Source organism: Puma concolor, chromosome A2 (assembly GCF_028749965.1).
Source record: "Puma concolor isolate L17-30 chromosome A2, mPumCon1.1.hap2, whole genome shotgun sequence".
NCBI classification, from domain to species: Eukaryota; Metazoa; Chordata; class Mammalia; order Carnivora; family Felidae; genus Puma; species Puma concolor.
In genome coordinates this window covers 74,695,206-74,712,475 of record NC_141668.1, presented here as the reverse complement: position 1 = coordinate 74,712,475, position 17,270 = coordinate 74,695,206, and the positions used below count along the sequence as shown (strand labels likewise).

Sequence of the window (17,270 nt, the reverse complement as noted above, 5' to 3'; positions counted from 1 at the left end):
TGAGCTGAAGTCGGACACTTAACCAACTGAGCCACCCAGGTGCCCTGACTCCAGTTTTGAAAGAAGTTCTACACTGAGTAAAATGCTGTCAAACAGCATGACATGCTACAGAGAAATTGTTCATGAAAGGAAGAGCCAATCCAAATTTCATTTTTGTTTTATCTGAAGTAATTGCCACAGCCACCAGCCACCCTGATCAGTCAGCAGCCTTCAACATCAAGGCAAGACCCTCTACCAGCAAGGATTACAACTCCCTGAAAACACAGATGATGTTTAACATTTTTTAATAATATTTTAGACCTAATGCTATTGCTCACTTAATAGACTACGGTATAGTATAAACTTTTATTTGCCCAGGGAAACAAAAAAACTTGATTCTCTGTATTGCAATATTCACTTTATTACAGCAGTCTGAAACCAGACTTGCATCATCTCCAGAGAATGCCTGTACTAATTGGTCAGGTATAGATCGCAATTTAATTTGAAATAAATTACATATCTTGTTTTTCTCTCATAGGTTCAACCCAGTTTCATGCTGGCATGAGAAGATAATCCTTTGAAACATAAATCAAAGTGATTTTAAACAAATTCCCTTTTGTAAATCACTCGTTCTTTTGTGCTTTTGTATTGTGGATATTCAGCGGGACCAACATGAACACAGCTTATGATTGTATACAAATCCCTTGCCAGCACATGAAAACAAACTGGAGTTTGTATATATTAGCATTGTGTATGTATTCATGCACAATAATCATTAAATTACATGTATATTTGTGGAATGCTAATTTAAATGATTAAATTATAAACCTTGTGTATTTATCAAATGGGTGAAAAGATTAAACTTTTGCGCATTATGATACTGCTGAATGTGTAGCTTGAGGTGTCCTGCACTTTTCTTATAAGGCTACTGAAGTTACATGTTTCTGCCCTAATATATTTGCTACTGGTGATAAAGACAGATAATATCACTTGTAGAGACCTATTTTTGTATAATGGTAGAAGTTTTGAATTTTATGGGGTATTTTGTCAAGTACTGAAATAAAAATGACTTCACCATTTTAACCACACTGTTTTTTGGAACGTCCTTAATCCTTGAGCCATAGTTTTTGGTGTATGTCTTAGACCACTCAGGCTGCTGTGACCAAATACCATGGACTAGATAACTTATAAACAAATTTATTTCTTGCAGTTCTGGAGGTTGGGAAGTCAGAAGTCAAGGTGCCAGCAGATTTGGTATCAGGTAACATAGACTGCCATCTCCCTGCTCTGTCCTCACATGGCAGAAGGGACAAGGGAGCTGAGGTCTATTTTGTAAGGACACTAATCCCATTCATGAGACTTCTGCCCCCATGATCCTATCACCTTCCCAAATGCCCCACTTCCAAATACAATCACATTGAGGATTGGGTTTCAACAAGAATCTGGGCTGGAGTGGGGGGAAACAAACATTCAGTCTTTGGCAGGGCAGATTATTTCATTATCTCAAATATGTATACTTTGAGATTCAGAAAGTTGTCCTAATCTTAGATAGTATTGGTATTTTTCTCTCCCTCTTGAGGAAGAGTTTCTCTTGCACATTTCTATCAACTTCACATCTGTAGTATTTTTTTAAAGCTATATTGATATTTTCATTAGCCTAGTATATACTAGCCTAGTATATCAATGTATAGTTTGTTGCTTAAATTCATAAAGGAAATAGTTTGAAATTAGTACAAAGATGGAATTTTTTTCCCATCCCAAGTTCCTAGTTTCCTGAATTCTCACTGAAACACCACTTTACAATTAGTGAATAGACTACATTTTTTCTCAGAGACCATTTCAAGAAATGAAAAACTCCTTCAGAAATAGTTTAACATGAGTGGGAAGGAAAATATTTTGGCCTTATCTAGTGAAAACAGACTATGTGGTTAAATTACAGGTATATAGTCAAGCCCCCAGTTATAATTCGAGTTGATTCTTGAACACAGGCTTCAACACAATGTGACCAATGATACTACCCCCAAAGACCCTACTTTATATTACCTTTATCTTAAAGCCAGAGTTCCAGATCTCCAAGTTTGTATTTAAAAAAAAAAAAAAAAGTTACTAACCTACGTTAAGTTTTAATAAACAGAATAACAGAAACATCCCTAATTCTAGAGAGGAGGAAGAAAACCACCTAGAGCCAAAGAGAACAAAAAGTATCCTTTAAGGACTTTATTTTGGGCTTTCACACACATGTGACTATGTGGAACCAGATACAAATTTATCTGTAATATTTAAATAATTAGATCAAGATACATGTGCAGTCTTTAGTATTATTAAGTCACTGTTAAGTCTCAATTTCCTGGAGACAATACTTCCAGTTAAAATTTCAAAGGACATTCAACTACAGCCTAGCTCCATCTTTGCTGGGTATCATCATACCAAAACAACGATGGGATTCTCTTTTATCCAAGGCTTTAAATGTGAGTTTCTTCCCTACCCACTCATCTTCACTCACACACACAAACATTACCGAGTAAATAACCTAAGGTTTCTAAGAATCTCCTTAGGCATTTATACTTATAGATCATGATTTGAATACCCTGAACTTATTTGCCAAGAGCTATTTTTGTTGTTAAATTTAATATCTAGAAACTATGTTTAGAGTCTGTCAATTACCAAGATCACCCTAATTCCTTATTAATGAACTTGATTTTCTTAAATAAAGCATCTACAGTATATACCCATCATAAAACTATTAGGTTAGGAAATACCTCAAATGCCATTAGATTTGATGTAACCATTCAGTTAAGAAAATATAAAAACCATAAGTTAAGCTTTTTAAAATTACACTCAAAGAATATACCACGAGTTGTTTCGTAAACTTCATTCACTTCAAATGCTTTTTGCAGTTTACAGTGATGTTCCACATATTAGTTCCTTGCAGCCTTTTTCATTTTGATCTTCGTTTGTATCGGATAACTGGGTTTTCAGGGGTGTGAATCATGGTTGTATAATTCACAGTGGGAAAATATCCATCAATGAGATCAAATTCGTATAAACGAAGCATAGTGGACCAAATTGTCTTGATTTGAACATAAGCAAAATTCTCCCCAATACAACGATGACGCCCTATTGAAAAAAAGAAAGTCTTCGTAAGAATCAGTTGAAATTCTTTTCACCTGGAGTGATTAAAAAAAAAAAAAATCCCAGATTTTCAACATTTGTTTTTAGGGGAAACAACACGTGGATAATTATATAAGGACTCTTCCAATTAGTTTTTGAAATGTCACATCTATCCAAGTTTATATGTAAGGACTGAAATCTAGAATATTCTTAGCTTCTGTCCCAAGAGAGCCCTAGTTAAAAGTCAATATGAACCCTTCAAAACTTTCAATGCCAGGGCACTTTGCTGGCTCAGTTGGTAAAGCAAGTGACTCTTAAGTTTGAGCCCCACAGTGGATATAGAGATTACTTAAAATGAAATCTTTAAAAAAAAAAAAAAAAACCCCTCAAATCTTTCAAAATAAGAAAAAGGGATTTAATAATCCCCAAATAGCAACACCTATCAAGATCAAAATGTAAAATGTCAATACATGTAAAAACTGTTGATTCTAAAATGCATATGGACACAAATACTAATTTGAAGGGATACATGCATCCCAATGTTTACAGCAGCAAATTATGGAAACAGTTCAAGTATCCATCAACTTTATCAATGGATAAAGATGTGGTGTATGTGTGTACACACACACAATGGAATATCAGCTGTAAAAAATGAAATCTTCCTGTTTGCAATGGCATGGATAGAAGTTAGTATTATGCTAAGTAAAATAAGTCAGAGAGAGAGAAATACCATATGATTTCACATGTGGGATGTAAGAAAACAAGCAAAAAGGAAAAGAGAGGGGACAAACCAAGAAACAGACACTTGGGGCACCTGGGTGGCTCAGTTAAGCATTCATTCAACTTTGGGTCATGATCACGCAGTTTTGAGTTTGAGCCCAGCACTGAGCTGTCTACAGTCAGCACGGATCCTCTGTCCCTACACCCCCCACCCCCGGCCCCCTCTTCTGCTTGTGTGCGCTCTCAAAAATAAATAAGCATTTAAAGAAACAGACTCTTAACTGTAGAGAACAAACATGGTTACCAGAGGGGAGGTGGGTGGGTGGATGGGGGAAATCGATGATGGGGATTAAGGAGGGCACTTGTGATGAGCATCAAGTGATGTATGGAATTGCTGAATCTCTATTATACACCTGAAACTAATATTATACTGTATGTTAACTAACTAGATTCAAATAAAAACTTTTAAGAAAATGCATATGGAAATGCAATGGAGGACCTAGGATACCAAAGCAGTCTTTGGGAAAAAAAAGAAAACCAAGTTAGAAGACTTAAAACTTCAAACCTGATTTCAATACTAAAGGTGCAACAACTGTGATGTTGATCTGTAATAAGTAGGTATTTGTTCTTCCTCCCATTCTTGCCAGAGAGTTCCTCAAACATCTTGGAATTTAAGTGAAAAGAGCAATAAAAGAAGAGGACGTTTTATTCAAAACAGGCCCATTTCAACCACACTTGAGTTTGTTAATGAGGAGACTTTTGGAAATCCCCTCAGAGTGGGGCCCAGCTGCCAGGGAAACCAACCTAGTGATTAGAGAGTTAGAACTTTTAGCCCCACCCTCTGACCTCTAGGATGGAGAGGGACTGAAGGTTGAATTAATCACCAATGGCTGATGATTTAATCAATCATGCCTACATAATGAAGCCTTCACAAAATCCCTATCGTATGGAAGGATGGATAGGTAGTGTTCAGAAAGCTTTCCAGGTTGGTGACCATGTGGAGATGCCAGGAGTGTGGTGTGCCCAGAGGACATGGTAGTTCTGGGCCCCTTCCCCCATACATTGTCTTAAGCATCTCTTCAATTAGCTGTTCCTGAGTTGCATCCTCCCTTTGTAAGAAACTGTTAATCCAGTAAGTAAACTTTTCTGAGTTCTGTGAGCCATTTTAAGAAACTGTGGAACTCCAAGGTGGGGATCCAGAAAACCTCTGGTTTACAGCCAACTACTCAGAAAAACAGGCAGCAACCTGGACTTGCAGTTGGTATGGGACTAAGCCCTTAACCATTGGGGTCTGTGGTAACCCCAGGTGGATAGTGTCAGAACCGAGCTAAATTGTCAAACACCCAGTGGGTGTCCACAGAGAATTGGTGTGGGAAAACCACCACACATTTGGTGACCAGAAATGTCAATAAAGTGTTCTGAGAGTCGCAGTAGAAATTGGATTTTCCCTTTCACAGCAATTTGGTCCCGGATAGGGCTCCACCTACAGATCAGTGGAATACAGCAAAGAGCCAAGACATACTTTTAGGGTTATTTCATTATCAACAAAGGCACTAAATAAAGCAAGTCAATGAAGAAAAGAAAGTATTTTCAACATAGTGCTGGAATAACTAGATATCTAACATTAAAAAAAACAAAAACCAAACCTCAATTCCTGTCTCACACTATACTCAAAAACTAATTCCAGATGGATCATAGACGTAAACATAAATACTAAAACTGTCAATTTTTTAATTATTATTTTTGGTTTGGGGTAACCCCGATGTGACTTGAATAGAACCATCAAATTTTAATAGGGAAGAACAGGAGAATGTCTTCATGACTGGGGGCCAGGCAAAGGTTTTTAGACAGGACCAGAAAGCAGTAACAATTTTAAAAATCGATAAACTAGATTTAATTGGTTATTCATGTGTGAAAACTCAACATTAATAATTATTTCACTGTGAAACTTACCAAAATTAAATTTTTGAACTGTAAATTATATACTCACTGAAAAATTCAGGGAGATGTACACTGATGTGTACAGTTTACTTTGAAATACACCTAAAAAGTAAATGGATTGATAGATGGGCAGATATGTGATAAGTAAAATATGAATGGCAGAATCTAGATAATGGGTATACAAATGTTCACAAAAAAATTCTTCTGACTTTGAAATTTCTTACTAAAATAGTGGGGAAATTTTAATAATAGAAAATATAATTTGTGTATTTTTAAAAGTTTATATATAACAGCCAGAGAGACAAACTTCATAAAAGATGGTATCAGAAATATTTAAGCCAGAAAGAATAATGCCTTGCAATCTCTCCTGCCCATCAAAACCTCATAAAGTAGTAAACTCAACAACAAAGATGGCTTTTCAGGGAGCAGAAAAAGATAAAGCTAAATTACTGGAATTTAAGAAAAGCCTTGCTAAGCCTTAGTTTCCATTTCTGAAAAGTGAATAAAATAGTCCCTTCCTCAGTGTGATTGTGAAGATTAAACAGAGAAAAAAGCTAACATAAAATGCTTATCATTAGCACAGCACTAGTGTGGTCCATAAACGCACTTACTTCTAGGGAGCCACATTTAAGAAGGGTGTTTACAAACCATTCCATATTCAAATACAACTACTAAGGAGAGGCTTGGCTTACAGGGAGACTGGTTAAGGGACTATTTTTATTTATTTATTTTTGAGAGAGAAAGAGGAGGGGAGGGGCAGACAGAGGGAAAGAATCTAAAGCAGGCTCCACATCCTGCATGGAGCCTGATTGGGAGCTCTATCCCATGACTGAAATCATGACCTGAGCTGAAGTTGGATGCTTAACCACCGAGGTGCCCCTGCTTTAGAGAGAGAAGGAATCCCAAGCAGGCTCTGCGCTGTCAGCTTGGATCCTGATACAGCGCTCTGCCTCACAACTGTGAGATCATGACTTGCGCCAAAATCAAGGATCAGACACTTAACCCACTGAGCCACCCAGGCACCACCAAAAGATTATTTTTAATAGTTGCAAACTAGAAGTGTCCTATGAATTAACAGAAAAATGGGTAATTTCACAAAACGTAATATGAAAATGAGTAAGCTACATGCTATACGCACCAACACAGAAAAAATTACAAAGTAAAGGAATGACTGAAGAAATTGGACATACTTAACACAATCATATGGGGTAGAACCGTGTCCCCCCCAAATTCACAGCCACTCAGAATTTCAAAAGTAACCTTATTTGGAAATCAGACTTTGCAGATATAATGAGTTAAGATGAAGTGAAACTTGGTTAGAGTAAGCCTGAAATCCAAGGCTGGCGGCTTTCAAAAGAAAGCAATGCAAAGACTCACAGACACCCGAAGGGCAGAAGGCCATGTGAAATCAGAGGCAGTGACTGGAGTGATGTAGCTACAAGCCAAGGAATGCCAAAGACTATAAGAGCCAGTGAAAGCTAGGAACAAGCAAGGAAAGACACTCCCCTAGGGCCTTCAGAGAGAGCAAGGCCTTGCCAACGCCTTAATTTCAGACTTCCAGCTTCCAGAAATGGAGAATAAGTGTCCATTTTTTTTTAAGTTTATTTTTTAGAGCATGAGCAGCGGAGGGGGCAGACAGAATACCAAGCAGGCTCTGCACTGTCAGTGTGGAGCCTGATGTGGGGCTTGAACTCATGAACCTTGAGAGCACGATCTGAGTCGAAACCAAGAGTCAGACACTTAACCGATTGAGCCACCCAGGTGCCTCTAAATGTCTTTTAAGTCATCCAGTTTGTGGGAGGTATAGTAGCCCTAGGAAACTAACACAGTGATGAAAAGATTTGAAGGAACATTAGATCTACATTCAGATAGCTCAGAGATACATAATACAGCTTCAGAGAACACAATTAGGACTGTAAATGGGATGTTGAAACAGATGGCAGTTTGTTTTTTTTTAAAGTAAGCTCCACACCCAATGTGGGGTTTGAACTCCCAACCCTGAGACTGAGTCGCATGCTTTACTGACTGAGGCAGCCAGGTGCCCCCAGATTATAGCTCTAATACAAATTTTTAAAAATGGGAGCTGTCTGGGGCACCTGGGTGGCTCAGTCAGTTGAGCGTCACGATCTCACGGACCGTGAGTTCGAGCCCCGCGTCGGGCTCTGGGCTGATGGCTCAGAGCCTGGAGCCTGCTTCCGGTTCTGTGTCTCCCTCTCTCTCTGCCCCTCTCCCGTTCATGCTCTGTCTCTGTCTCAAAAATAAATAAACGTTTAAAAAAAAAAAAATTAAAAATGGGAGCTGTCTAAAAAACTAAGTGAGCTACCATAGAAGGTAACTGAGCCACCTGTCACCTAAATAAGTTCAAGTGGAAGCCAGGTAATTGAATAATCTATGACTTTTTCATATGATATTTTGTATACCATATTATTAAATATGTTTATAAGATAATAAGATCTGAAGTTCCTAAAGGACTTTATACTTTCCTTTACGTATGGAAAAAGTGTGACCAATGACAAAAAGGTCACACCACTTAAAATCTCTGGAAAGACTGAACAAGAAGTTCTAGAATACAGTTTAATCTGCACAGTACCAGTGAAATGGGAAACTACTGCAGGAACAAAAGTCTGCCTGGATAATATAAGGGTATTAACTGAAAACGTACGTTTTCAAACGTACGTTTGCAAACCTATGCACAACCTGCCCAAATTTAAAGACCATTTTATCTTAAGGATACAGGCAGAGAACCAAAAAGTTAACTAACAATCCAGAAAATTTTCAATTTAAAAAAGACTGCTTTTACTCTTTTCTGAAACAAACACTAGTAAGCTGTAATATTTAATCTGAAATAACTGCCTGAATGGTGTGCTAATTCCAGTGGCTCTTTAAAACAACTCATAAAGAGCTTTAAATACTATTTTAAGGGAAAAGAGAGTGAACTATCAAAATTAACCCTGATAAAACTAAATTGGTTAAAAGGTAAAAGAGCATTGTGTAAAAATTCATAAAACTATTTCCTTTAGTACAAATAAAGTACTTTTTCTAACTTGGCAAAGATTATACTCATACAAATGTTTACAGAAATGTCCGTATGAGGAAAGGAAAAGGTATTTGTAAATAAAATTCACATGGGTTATTTTGACAAACATCAACACATTCTCAGAACAAAAATTCCAAATGTAAAATGGTATCTCACCAGCTCCAAATGGCACATAGGCAAACTTCTCTCCTGATGCTGGATTGTCCTGTAAGTAGCGATCAGGATTAAAGTCCAGGCGTTCTACCCATGAGTCTTTAAGTCTTTGATTGACAGTAGGAGAAACACACACCTGATGTCCTGGAGGAATGGTATACCCTGCCACAGTCTACAAATGAAAGCAACACATTTCCTTAGAAAATATAACAATATTTTACCAAATAACCAGACCACTGTGTAATAAAGCATTAACCCACATGAGCTATACTTATATTTAAAAACTAGCTAGATGACAGGCCAGCTGAAAATTATTTTAACTAAAGATGACTTCCAAGTGACCCAAAATGGGGCTGGAAATTAAAAAAAGCTATAAACGCCTCAGAGGTAGCAGAGGGATTTCAAGGAGCCTTCATAATCCAATTCATATTCTTCCATACTGTCAGAATTTTCTTTAACATGTTTTTTTTTAAACCAAGAAAAAATATATTACCATTTTAAAAACCCTAATTGTTAAGTAAAAATGCAGGGAACAGATTAGAATGTATATATTCTGCAATTATTTATATAAAAATATCTGTATAAATTGAATATATAATTATATATCAAGAGTTAGAATACATAAAATTGAAATTACACAGAAATGATTATTCTTTCTTAATTAGAAAAATTCTCTTTGCTATTATAATATTTCTTCTTTTTGATAAATACAAACTGGACACACGAAAGGGGAAATCTAACCAAGAGACTTACCTGAGGGGTTTTGGCCATTCTCATCATAGTCATTATAGGAGGTCGAAGTCTTAATGTTTCTTTTATACAGCGATCAAGTACATTTAGATCCTTGAGCTAAAAAAGGAAATCATTTCCTGAGTTTTACAAATTTTAACTTACTTCAATAGTATGCAATATTATTTAAACTGTGTTATTATAAGATAGTTTAACTTCTGGTAGAAGTACAGAAGTAACTAGTTCAGTAGCTGAGATTATCTTGTTCTATTACTAACCACAGTCAACAAGAGAAAGGAGGCAAGACACCCACAGGAGAGGTAATCACCCTGAAGAATGGCATAGTAAGGACCTGCAAAAATTTACTTATCTAAAAAAGTGAAAACACTAGCAAAAATCATCAATGTCAGCTTTTTCAAAACCTGTGATTAAATGTTTAGAGCAGCATTATTCATAATAGCCAAAAGATGGAAACAACCTAAATGTTCATCAACTGATGAATAGATAAACGTGGGATATCCATACAATGGAATATAACCTGGCAATAAATAAGGCCAAAGTACTGATATATGCTACAACATGGATGAAACTTGGAAACATGCCAAGCAAAAGAAGCCAGTCCCATTTGTAGGAAATGTCCAGAATAAGGCAAATCCATATAGACAAAAAGATTACTGGTTGCCAGAGGCAGGAGAAATGGAGCATGACTGCTAATGGGTACCAGCTTTCTTTTAGAAGTGATTTAAGTGTTCTAAAATTGTGATACCATCACAATTCTGACTATACCAAAAAAACACTACATTGTACACTCTAAATGGATTCTATGGTATGTAAGTTATGAATGAATTAAACTATTGTTTTATTTATTTTTTTTTTAATTTTTTTTTCAACGTTTTTTTTTATTTATTTTTGGGACAGAGAGAGACAGAGCATGAACGGGGGAGGGGCAGAGAGACAGGGAGACACAGAATCGGAAACAGGCTCCAGGCTCTGAGCCATCAGCCCAGAGCCTGACGCGGGGCTCGAACTCACGGACCGTGAGATCGTGACCTGGCTGAAGTCGGACGCTTAACCGACTGCGCCACCCAGGCGCCCCTTAAGCTATTGTTTTAAAAGTTATTGGGGCGCCTGGGTGGCTCAGTCGGTTAAGCGGCCGACTTCGGCTCAGGTCATGATCTCGTGGTCCGTGAGTTCGAGCCCCACGTCGGGCTCTGTGCTGACTGCTCAGAGCCTAGAGCCTGTTTCAGATTCTGTGTCTCCTTCTCTCTGACCCTCCCCCGTTCATGCTCTGTCTCTGTCTCAAAAAAATAAATAAACGTTAAAAAAAAAAAATAAAAAAAAAAAGTTATTAAATCAGGAATGAAAAAGGAGACATCACTGCTGAACTTACAGAAATAAAAAGGATGGTAAGAGAAAACTATAACAATTTTAAGCCAACAAATTAGGTAACCTAGGTGAAATGGACAAATTCCTAGAAAGACATAAACCAAAGACTCAGGATGAAACAGAACACATGATCTATAACAAATCATCAAACAACTTCCCACAAAGACAAGCAGACTGAGATGGCTTCACTGGTGAATTCTAACCAGACACATAAGAAAGAATTAATACCAATCCTTCATAAACTCTTCCAAAAAAATAAAAGAGGGAACACTTACAAACTTATTCTATTAGACCAGCATTACTCTGATATCAAAACCTGTCAAAGACGTCATGATAAAACTACACACCCAAAAATAAAACTACACATCAATATCCCTTATGAATAGATGCTAAATTACTCAACAAAATACTAGCAAACTGGATCCAACATTAAGACATTTCAGGGAGGGCTATGGGGAGTTTTCTAAAAATAAAGAAGCTAATTTAATTTACAATAAATAGAAGATCTCAAATTGTCCCCTCTAAAAATTAGCCACTCATTAGATACTCAAAGTCATAAGGCAGCAATGAAATTAAAAATCCACAAACCTGATCGTAAGTTAAAGGAGGCAGATCTTCTCCGCAGACTGTCTTCTGTTCTAAATAGCATTTTTCTTGAAGTGTTTTGTCTCTGGCCAAAAAGAAGCCCATCCAGGCACTCGTAGTTGAAGATGTATGCTGCCCTGCCAAGAGCAGTCCAATAAGCATGCCTGCCACTTCATCATCTGTCAGAGGACGCCCATCCCTACAGAGTGAATCACAAACACAAATTTACCATTGTGGCAGACCCATTTCAGGCCTCAACATTTATTTTTTTTTATGTTTATGTATTTATTCTGAGAGAGAGAGAGAGAGAGAGAGTGCAAGCGGGGAAGAGAGGCAGAGAGGAGAGGAAGAGAGAATCTTAAGCAGGAGCAAGCTCCATGCCCAGCGCAGAGCCCAAAAGGGGGCTCTATCCCATAACTGTGAGATCATGACCTGAGCCAAAATCAAGAGTCAGAAGCTTAACCGAGTGAGACACCCAGGTGCCCCTTGTCAACATTTAAATAAAGGGTCATGGTGAATACATTTTTCAGGTATAATAGTCTCTTGCATTTGCCCATCACAAGTGAGAATTTTTCCCCCTTTAGGGAAAAGAGACAGACCAAAGACAAATAGGATTTTGATTACAAAATACTTCCCTGCAGTTTATCAGCAAACTTTTTCCCATGCACAGTCACTTGGGACTTCACTAAGGCATAGGTTCCCAGTATTTTATGTCTCATCCATTGAAAAAGTCCAAGGGTCACAGCTACTAATTCTGTCAGCATCATTACTTTTTAATTGTAATTAACTATGTTGTAATGTGTAATTTCCTGCATTAGCCTGATACATGCTAAAAGAGCTCTTACTTGTAAGTAGAATCTAGTAAAGTTTGGAGAATGTCATCAAGTTTTTCTTCTGACTGCCTGCGTTTCTGGATTGCTTTATAGAAAATATTCTTGATCTCTCGATGAGCTCTGTCCCTGCGTCTGCAATTCAAAGATGAAAATGACTAAAAAGTACTTTCTGGCATCAGTTCATTTTGAAAATAACCTTATTTAACTAACTTGAATAACTCTATAATAATCGACAAAAAATCAGAACCAAGAGGAAAAAAAAAAAAGGCCATAAAATTCTTATACTGTTAGAAATGTCCAGGGTCCTTAAAGGCAAGAAAGGTGTCTTTACATATGTGACCCTGACTATTAACATACCACCACCTGTGTTCTAATGAAGGTCTAACATAAGACTTGTTATTATTCCTGTAGAATCCATTTCTGGTTTAACAGCAGAATAATCCTTTAAATTAATGAAATTAATTAAAATTCCAATTTTGACCAAATTAATTCTTGAAGAAGATAGTCATTCTGGTTTTTCTGTAGGATTCAGGATTTGAATAAACTTAAGATTTATTTAGGATTATATAAAATCTAGGATTTAGAACATGACTATAGCATATAGGATTTGATTCTTTTTATTTTCTGAGACCACATGTTTTGTAAGGGGCAAAAACACTAGTAGAGTCACAAAACAAACTTCAGCTCCCCAAATCTTACCTTTAAAGTAGGGTACTCAGTGGGTAACAGGTACTCTAAGTGTTTTACATGAATTACCCACTTTGACCTCCTGTGAGGTAGATGCTATTATCCTCAATTCACAGGTAACTGCATGAGATCACTAGAGCCAGAAAGCAATGCAGCTGAAATTTAAAACCAGGCAATCTGACTACCTAGCCCCTTTGTAACCAAGCCTTCTAATAAAAATTGCTGCCCTGCTTTGTTTGTAAGACTGTCACTGAGGATCAACTGAGATAATGTGGGCAGAAGAAGTTTACCAAAATGAACACAGCAGTGCCAGGAAAAACATAAGGCCTGTTTAAGAAAAGCAATGGAATAATTTAGTTAAATCAGTTGGTTCAGGTAAGACCGAGAAAGACTGGGCTGAAGTGTGAAAGGTCTATTGTACCAAGCTCAGGAATTTCTGACTTCATCCAGGAGACAGAAGAGGTAAAAACAGACTCAATGCACATTTCTGGAGAATCCATTACAGGCTATGCATGAAAGAATTCTGAAAACTGCCAAGCTCCTTATAAAGTATTACGAGTTCTAAAGAATTCCAGAGAAACCCTCCTGGTTTTCCTTTTTTCTTCCCCTCTTTATCCTGTAACTATGTAGAAGTAGCAGAAGGAAAAGGGAGTACCAACTTAACTCCTCTCCATCTCTCACCTGAACAACAGTGAATCAACAGGTACAGAGAGCCCACTGATACACAAGCTGTATGTCAAGTCCTATAAGCAGTATTTCTTTGTATCAGATGGTCCCTGCCCTTAAGGAAATCACAGTACAGTTGTAAGAAGACAGAGATAATTAAAGAAAGCCACTAATACTTCAAAAGAAAGATATTTCACAATATACTATAAAAACAGTCAAATATTTTCAAATAAGTGCATAGAGGGGTGTATCACCTTCAGATAGAGTTGAGAGACTTTCCTGACTACAAGGAATATGTGCGATAAGTAGGTTTTAAAATATTAGAACAGCTGGACAACAAATCACTGCTTTAATAAACTGAAACTTATCTTCAGTGAGCTCACTATATACAGAAAACCTGTCTTGAATTCTTATAGAAGAATGGGGGCTCATAATCTCCCCTAATTTGTCTCTTTTATTTTTTATCTTTGTTAACATAAAGTATACCGACACTACAGCAGTTCTACAGTGAAATAAACAAGCATAGTTTTTTTTATCCATACCTGAAACTCGGCAAAGGGAGCCAACCTGGTAGCAGCCAGGCTGCATGGCTGAAACCTCCATCCAAATCTGCATACAGTTGTGCCACTTTCTCATTGAGTTGACTTCTGATTTCCTTTCCATGCAAACAATGGCTAGCTGTTAAAATTATGAGCTCAGAAAGAGCTTCAAACAAATCTAGAGGAAAAAAGATCATTCCCGTTCTATTACCAAATATTCTTTTGAAATGTTCTGTTTTCTTAGAGATATGAAAGTATTAAAAAGGAAAATTAAGAACAAAAACCAAAGATCCTTCCTGTTCATATCATCAAAAAAAGCCTACAGACAGACATGTGGACACAACAAAGAGAGGCAAGAAACTCATGATGGGAAGCACTCCCAAGTGGCCAAAACAGGGGCCACAAAGACATCTTTAAACCTCACTCATGACTCAACTTGAAAAGATAAATTGAAGACAAAAACGAATATAGTTGCAGGAGTTCCAGGTCGCAGTGTAACAAAAGCAGCAAAAGGTTATTTAGTGCATCGGAGATGCTTCCCAAAGAACAGCAGTCCAAAGACCGAAGAATGGGTTATTTCCCAGGTCAAAAGCAGGAAAATCAGGACAATTTGAAGTCTTGACCGTATATGAAAGAAAACTGTAACTAATCACCAATTGGTATATCCCAAATTTTAGACCAGTGTAGGCAAGCACGTTTGGATGACATTTAAACGTCCTAAAAATTACCCAGTTGCGCCTTGCTCTTTAATTCCACATGTACCAAATGAACTTCCAGTTATCACCTGGCTTTCCAATGAGATTTGCCAATGAAGTCAGGCAAATTCTGGTGTTCTCAGTGCTATAACTTTGTCTCACTTGTATTCATTAAGTTGGCATTCTAGTTTATACATCAGCTTGTTATATGGTTAGAAACAGATCACATCAACTTTAGGTGTATTAAAAATAAAATCAAGTTTCTGGACCTTTTATAGAAACTGAAGACCATGCCCAGAAAAAACATGGGGACCTAAGAAGAGGTCTTGATGCTCTGTAGGCAGATGTTGCTTCCTGCTTTGGCCATGGCAATTTTCTCTGAAAGGGACACTTATTGTCCCATTTACAGAATGGATTCATACAAATATCCAAAGAATGTCAAATTATACTCAGTATACTCGTACATAACGCAAGAGAGCATATAATACATTTGGTGGTAAAATAAACCTATGTATTTAAATTTACTTTTTTCATGAATTAAATCATTCTCATACGATATTAAATAAATAAGGTATTATATACAAAACTAAATCGCTTAGATTTTTACTTGCCCACTGGGGTGAAAAAAAAAAGTTATTTTATTGTCTTAAAATGACCTTGCAAAAAGTTTTACACTCAGTTTATTTTAATCTTTAAAAAACGATTTTTATATTATTTGTACAAATGAGCTGAATAACCTGCATGTTAGTTAACCCATTTTAAAAGTTTTGCTAAATGAGTGGTAAAATCACTTTCTCTTGGGTCTTTTTAACTCTATGGTTATCAAAACATATTCTTGCCATTAAATCTAAGGAGGTTTCACAAATGCTGTAGTTTATTTTTTTATACATATCATATATTCTTATGTTTCTAGTCATAAAAAAGTAGAAATATTAGGATAAATGCAAAACCAAAACATTTGCTTACTTTTTTCTCCACTTTCTCCCCAACTTTGAAAGTATTCCTTTGTTTCTTTTTCAATTATAGAAACGTGCTGTCTAAAGTGGGCTATGTTAAGGCCACTTTTTAACATTTTCTTCTGCTCCAAAAACACCTTAAAAATATTAACGGTATAATACCAAGCATTAAAACACAATTTTGTTTTGTCACAAGATTCATTTAGGCTATTATAAGAACTCTGTAACACCCAAAGAAAACAATATTCTGAAAAAAGATTAAAAAATAAAAGGATTTTTTTTTTAAACTACATCAGACATGGGAAACTTAGCGCGTTTACATGGATCTGAAGTAATGTGTGGAGAAACACCTGGTGCATGGGCCCTAGACTAACAATAAATTAGGAACCCCACCTCCGCCTTCCTTCCTACATACACATTTTGCCACTCCTCACTCCAGGGCTTACCTTTCCTATCCTGTTCTCTTCTGGTATTCCAAACCAACCCAGACACCAACAGCATCTCCCAAAGGTTCATTACACTTTGATATCATTTTTATCCTACTTCACATATTCTCCCATTCTATTCCCAAACAAGTATTGTTCCTTTCACTATCTTCCAGAAGTTTAATTACGATTCAATATAGTCTGACTAAAATAAACTCACCCTAAGACAACCAATGGTTTTAAACCATTGGGACATTTCTATTTTAAGAATCTGATCAGCAGTATGAAAAAAATAGATATATTTGACCACAGGTGTTTTCCAGGGCTCTTGCTTTTGGCCTTGAGGAGCCATTCATTCCCCCACAGCTCCCCCCACCCACCCCCATCCCCAGAAATAACACTTGATGTTGACTCCTAACTGCTGCACTGGGATACTAGGTAACGTGTGGTAGGATCTCAGCCAGAGCCCACACCAAGCAATTGAGCCAATGATCTCATTGGTGTTTTTCGTATCAACTTGCAACACTTTAATATTGGACTTTAGGAGGAGGAAAGAAACCAAACTTCTAAAGCCAACAATCTCTAGCTCAAAACAAGCTCTTATGCTAGAATTTCAGAGGAGTGGGATGGCAGGAGGACCTTCTGATTAAAAAATGGGATTTTCTTGTCACCCAATGGACTCAAATTCCAATGCACTGTTATCATTGGTTGTATTTCTCTGTGCAGGAAACCATTTAAAACTGCTTAGCCCGTGCCTGCAACTACAAAACAAATACCCATTCTTTGTCAGTTACCTAGGGGTTTTTGTCTTTTCAATGTCTCATGCTT

The 17,270-nt window shown here is 36.9% G+C and overlaps 2 protein-coding genes across 11 annotated transcripts in view; one reads left to right on the top strand and one right to left on the bottom strand.

Moving 5' to 3' along the window:
• Nucleotides 1-1,067, top strand: part of AKAP9 (A-kinase anchoring protein 9) — a 153,807-nt gene extending 152,740 nt beyond the window's left edge. For all 9 annotated transcript variants that reach the window (XM_086696380.1, XM_086696349.1, XM_086696391.1 and 6 more), the window contains one exon: nt 518-1,067. In XM_086696380.1, coding sequence (XP_086552506.1) covers nt 518-552 — 35 coding nt within the window. In that variant the 3' untranslated portion in view covers nt 553-1,067. The remainder of the gene's footprint in view (nt 1-517) is intronic.
• Nucleotides 1,068-2,181: 1,114 nt separating this feature from the next.
• CYP51A1 (cytochrome P450 family 51 subfamily A member 1) overlaps nt 2,182-17,270 on the bottom strand; it is a 35,520-nt gene continuing 20,431 nt past the window's right edge. For both annotated transcript variants that reach the window (XM_086696432.1, XM_025929551.2), the window contains 7 exons: nt 16,028-16,154; nt 14,370-14,544; nt 12,487-12,606; nt 11,645-11,840; nt 9,695-9,790; nt 8,945-9,113; nt 2,182-3,096 (listed from right to left, as the gene is read on the bottom strand). In XM_086696432.1, coding sequence (XP_086552558.1) covers nt 2,918-3,096; nt 8,945-9,113; nt 9,695-9,790; nt 11,645-11,840; nt 12,487-12,606; nt 14,370-14,544; nt 16,028-16,154 — 1,062 coding nt within the window. In that variant the 3' untranslated portion in view covers nt 2,182-2,917. The remainder of the gene's footprint in view (nt 3,097-8,944; nt 9,114-9,694; nt 9,791-11,644; nt 11,841-12,486; nt 12,607-14,369; nt 14,545-16,027; nt 16,155-17,270) is intronic.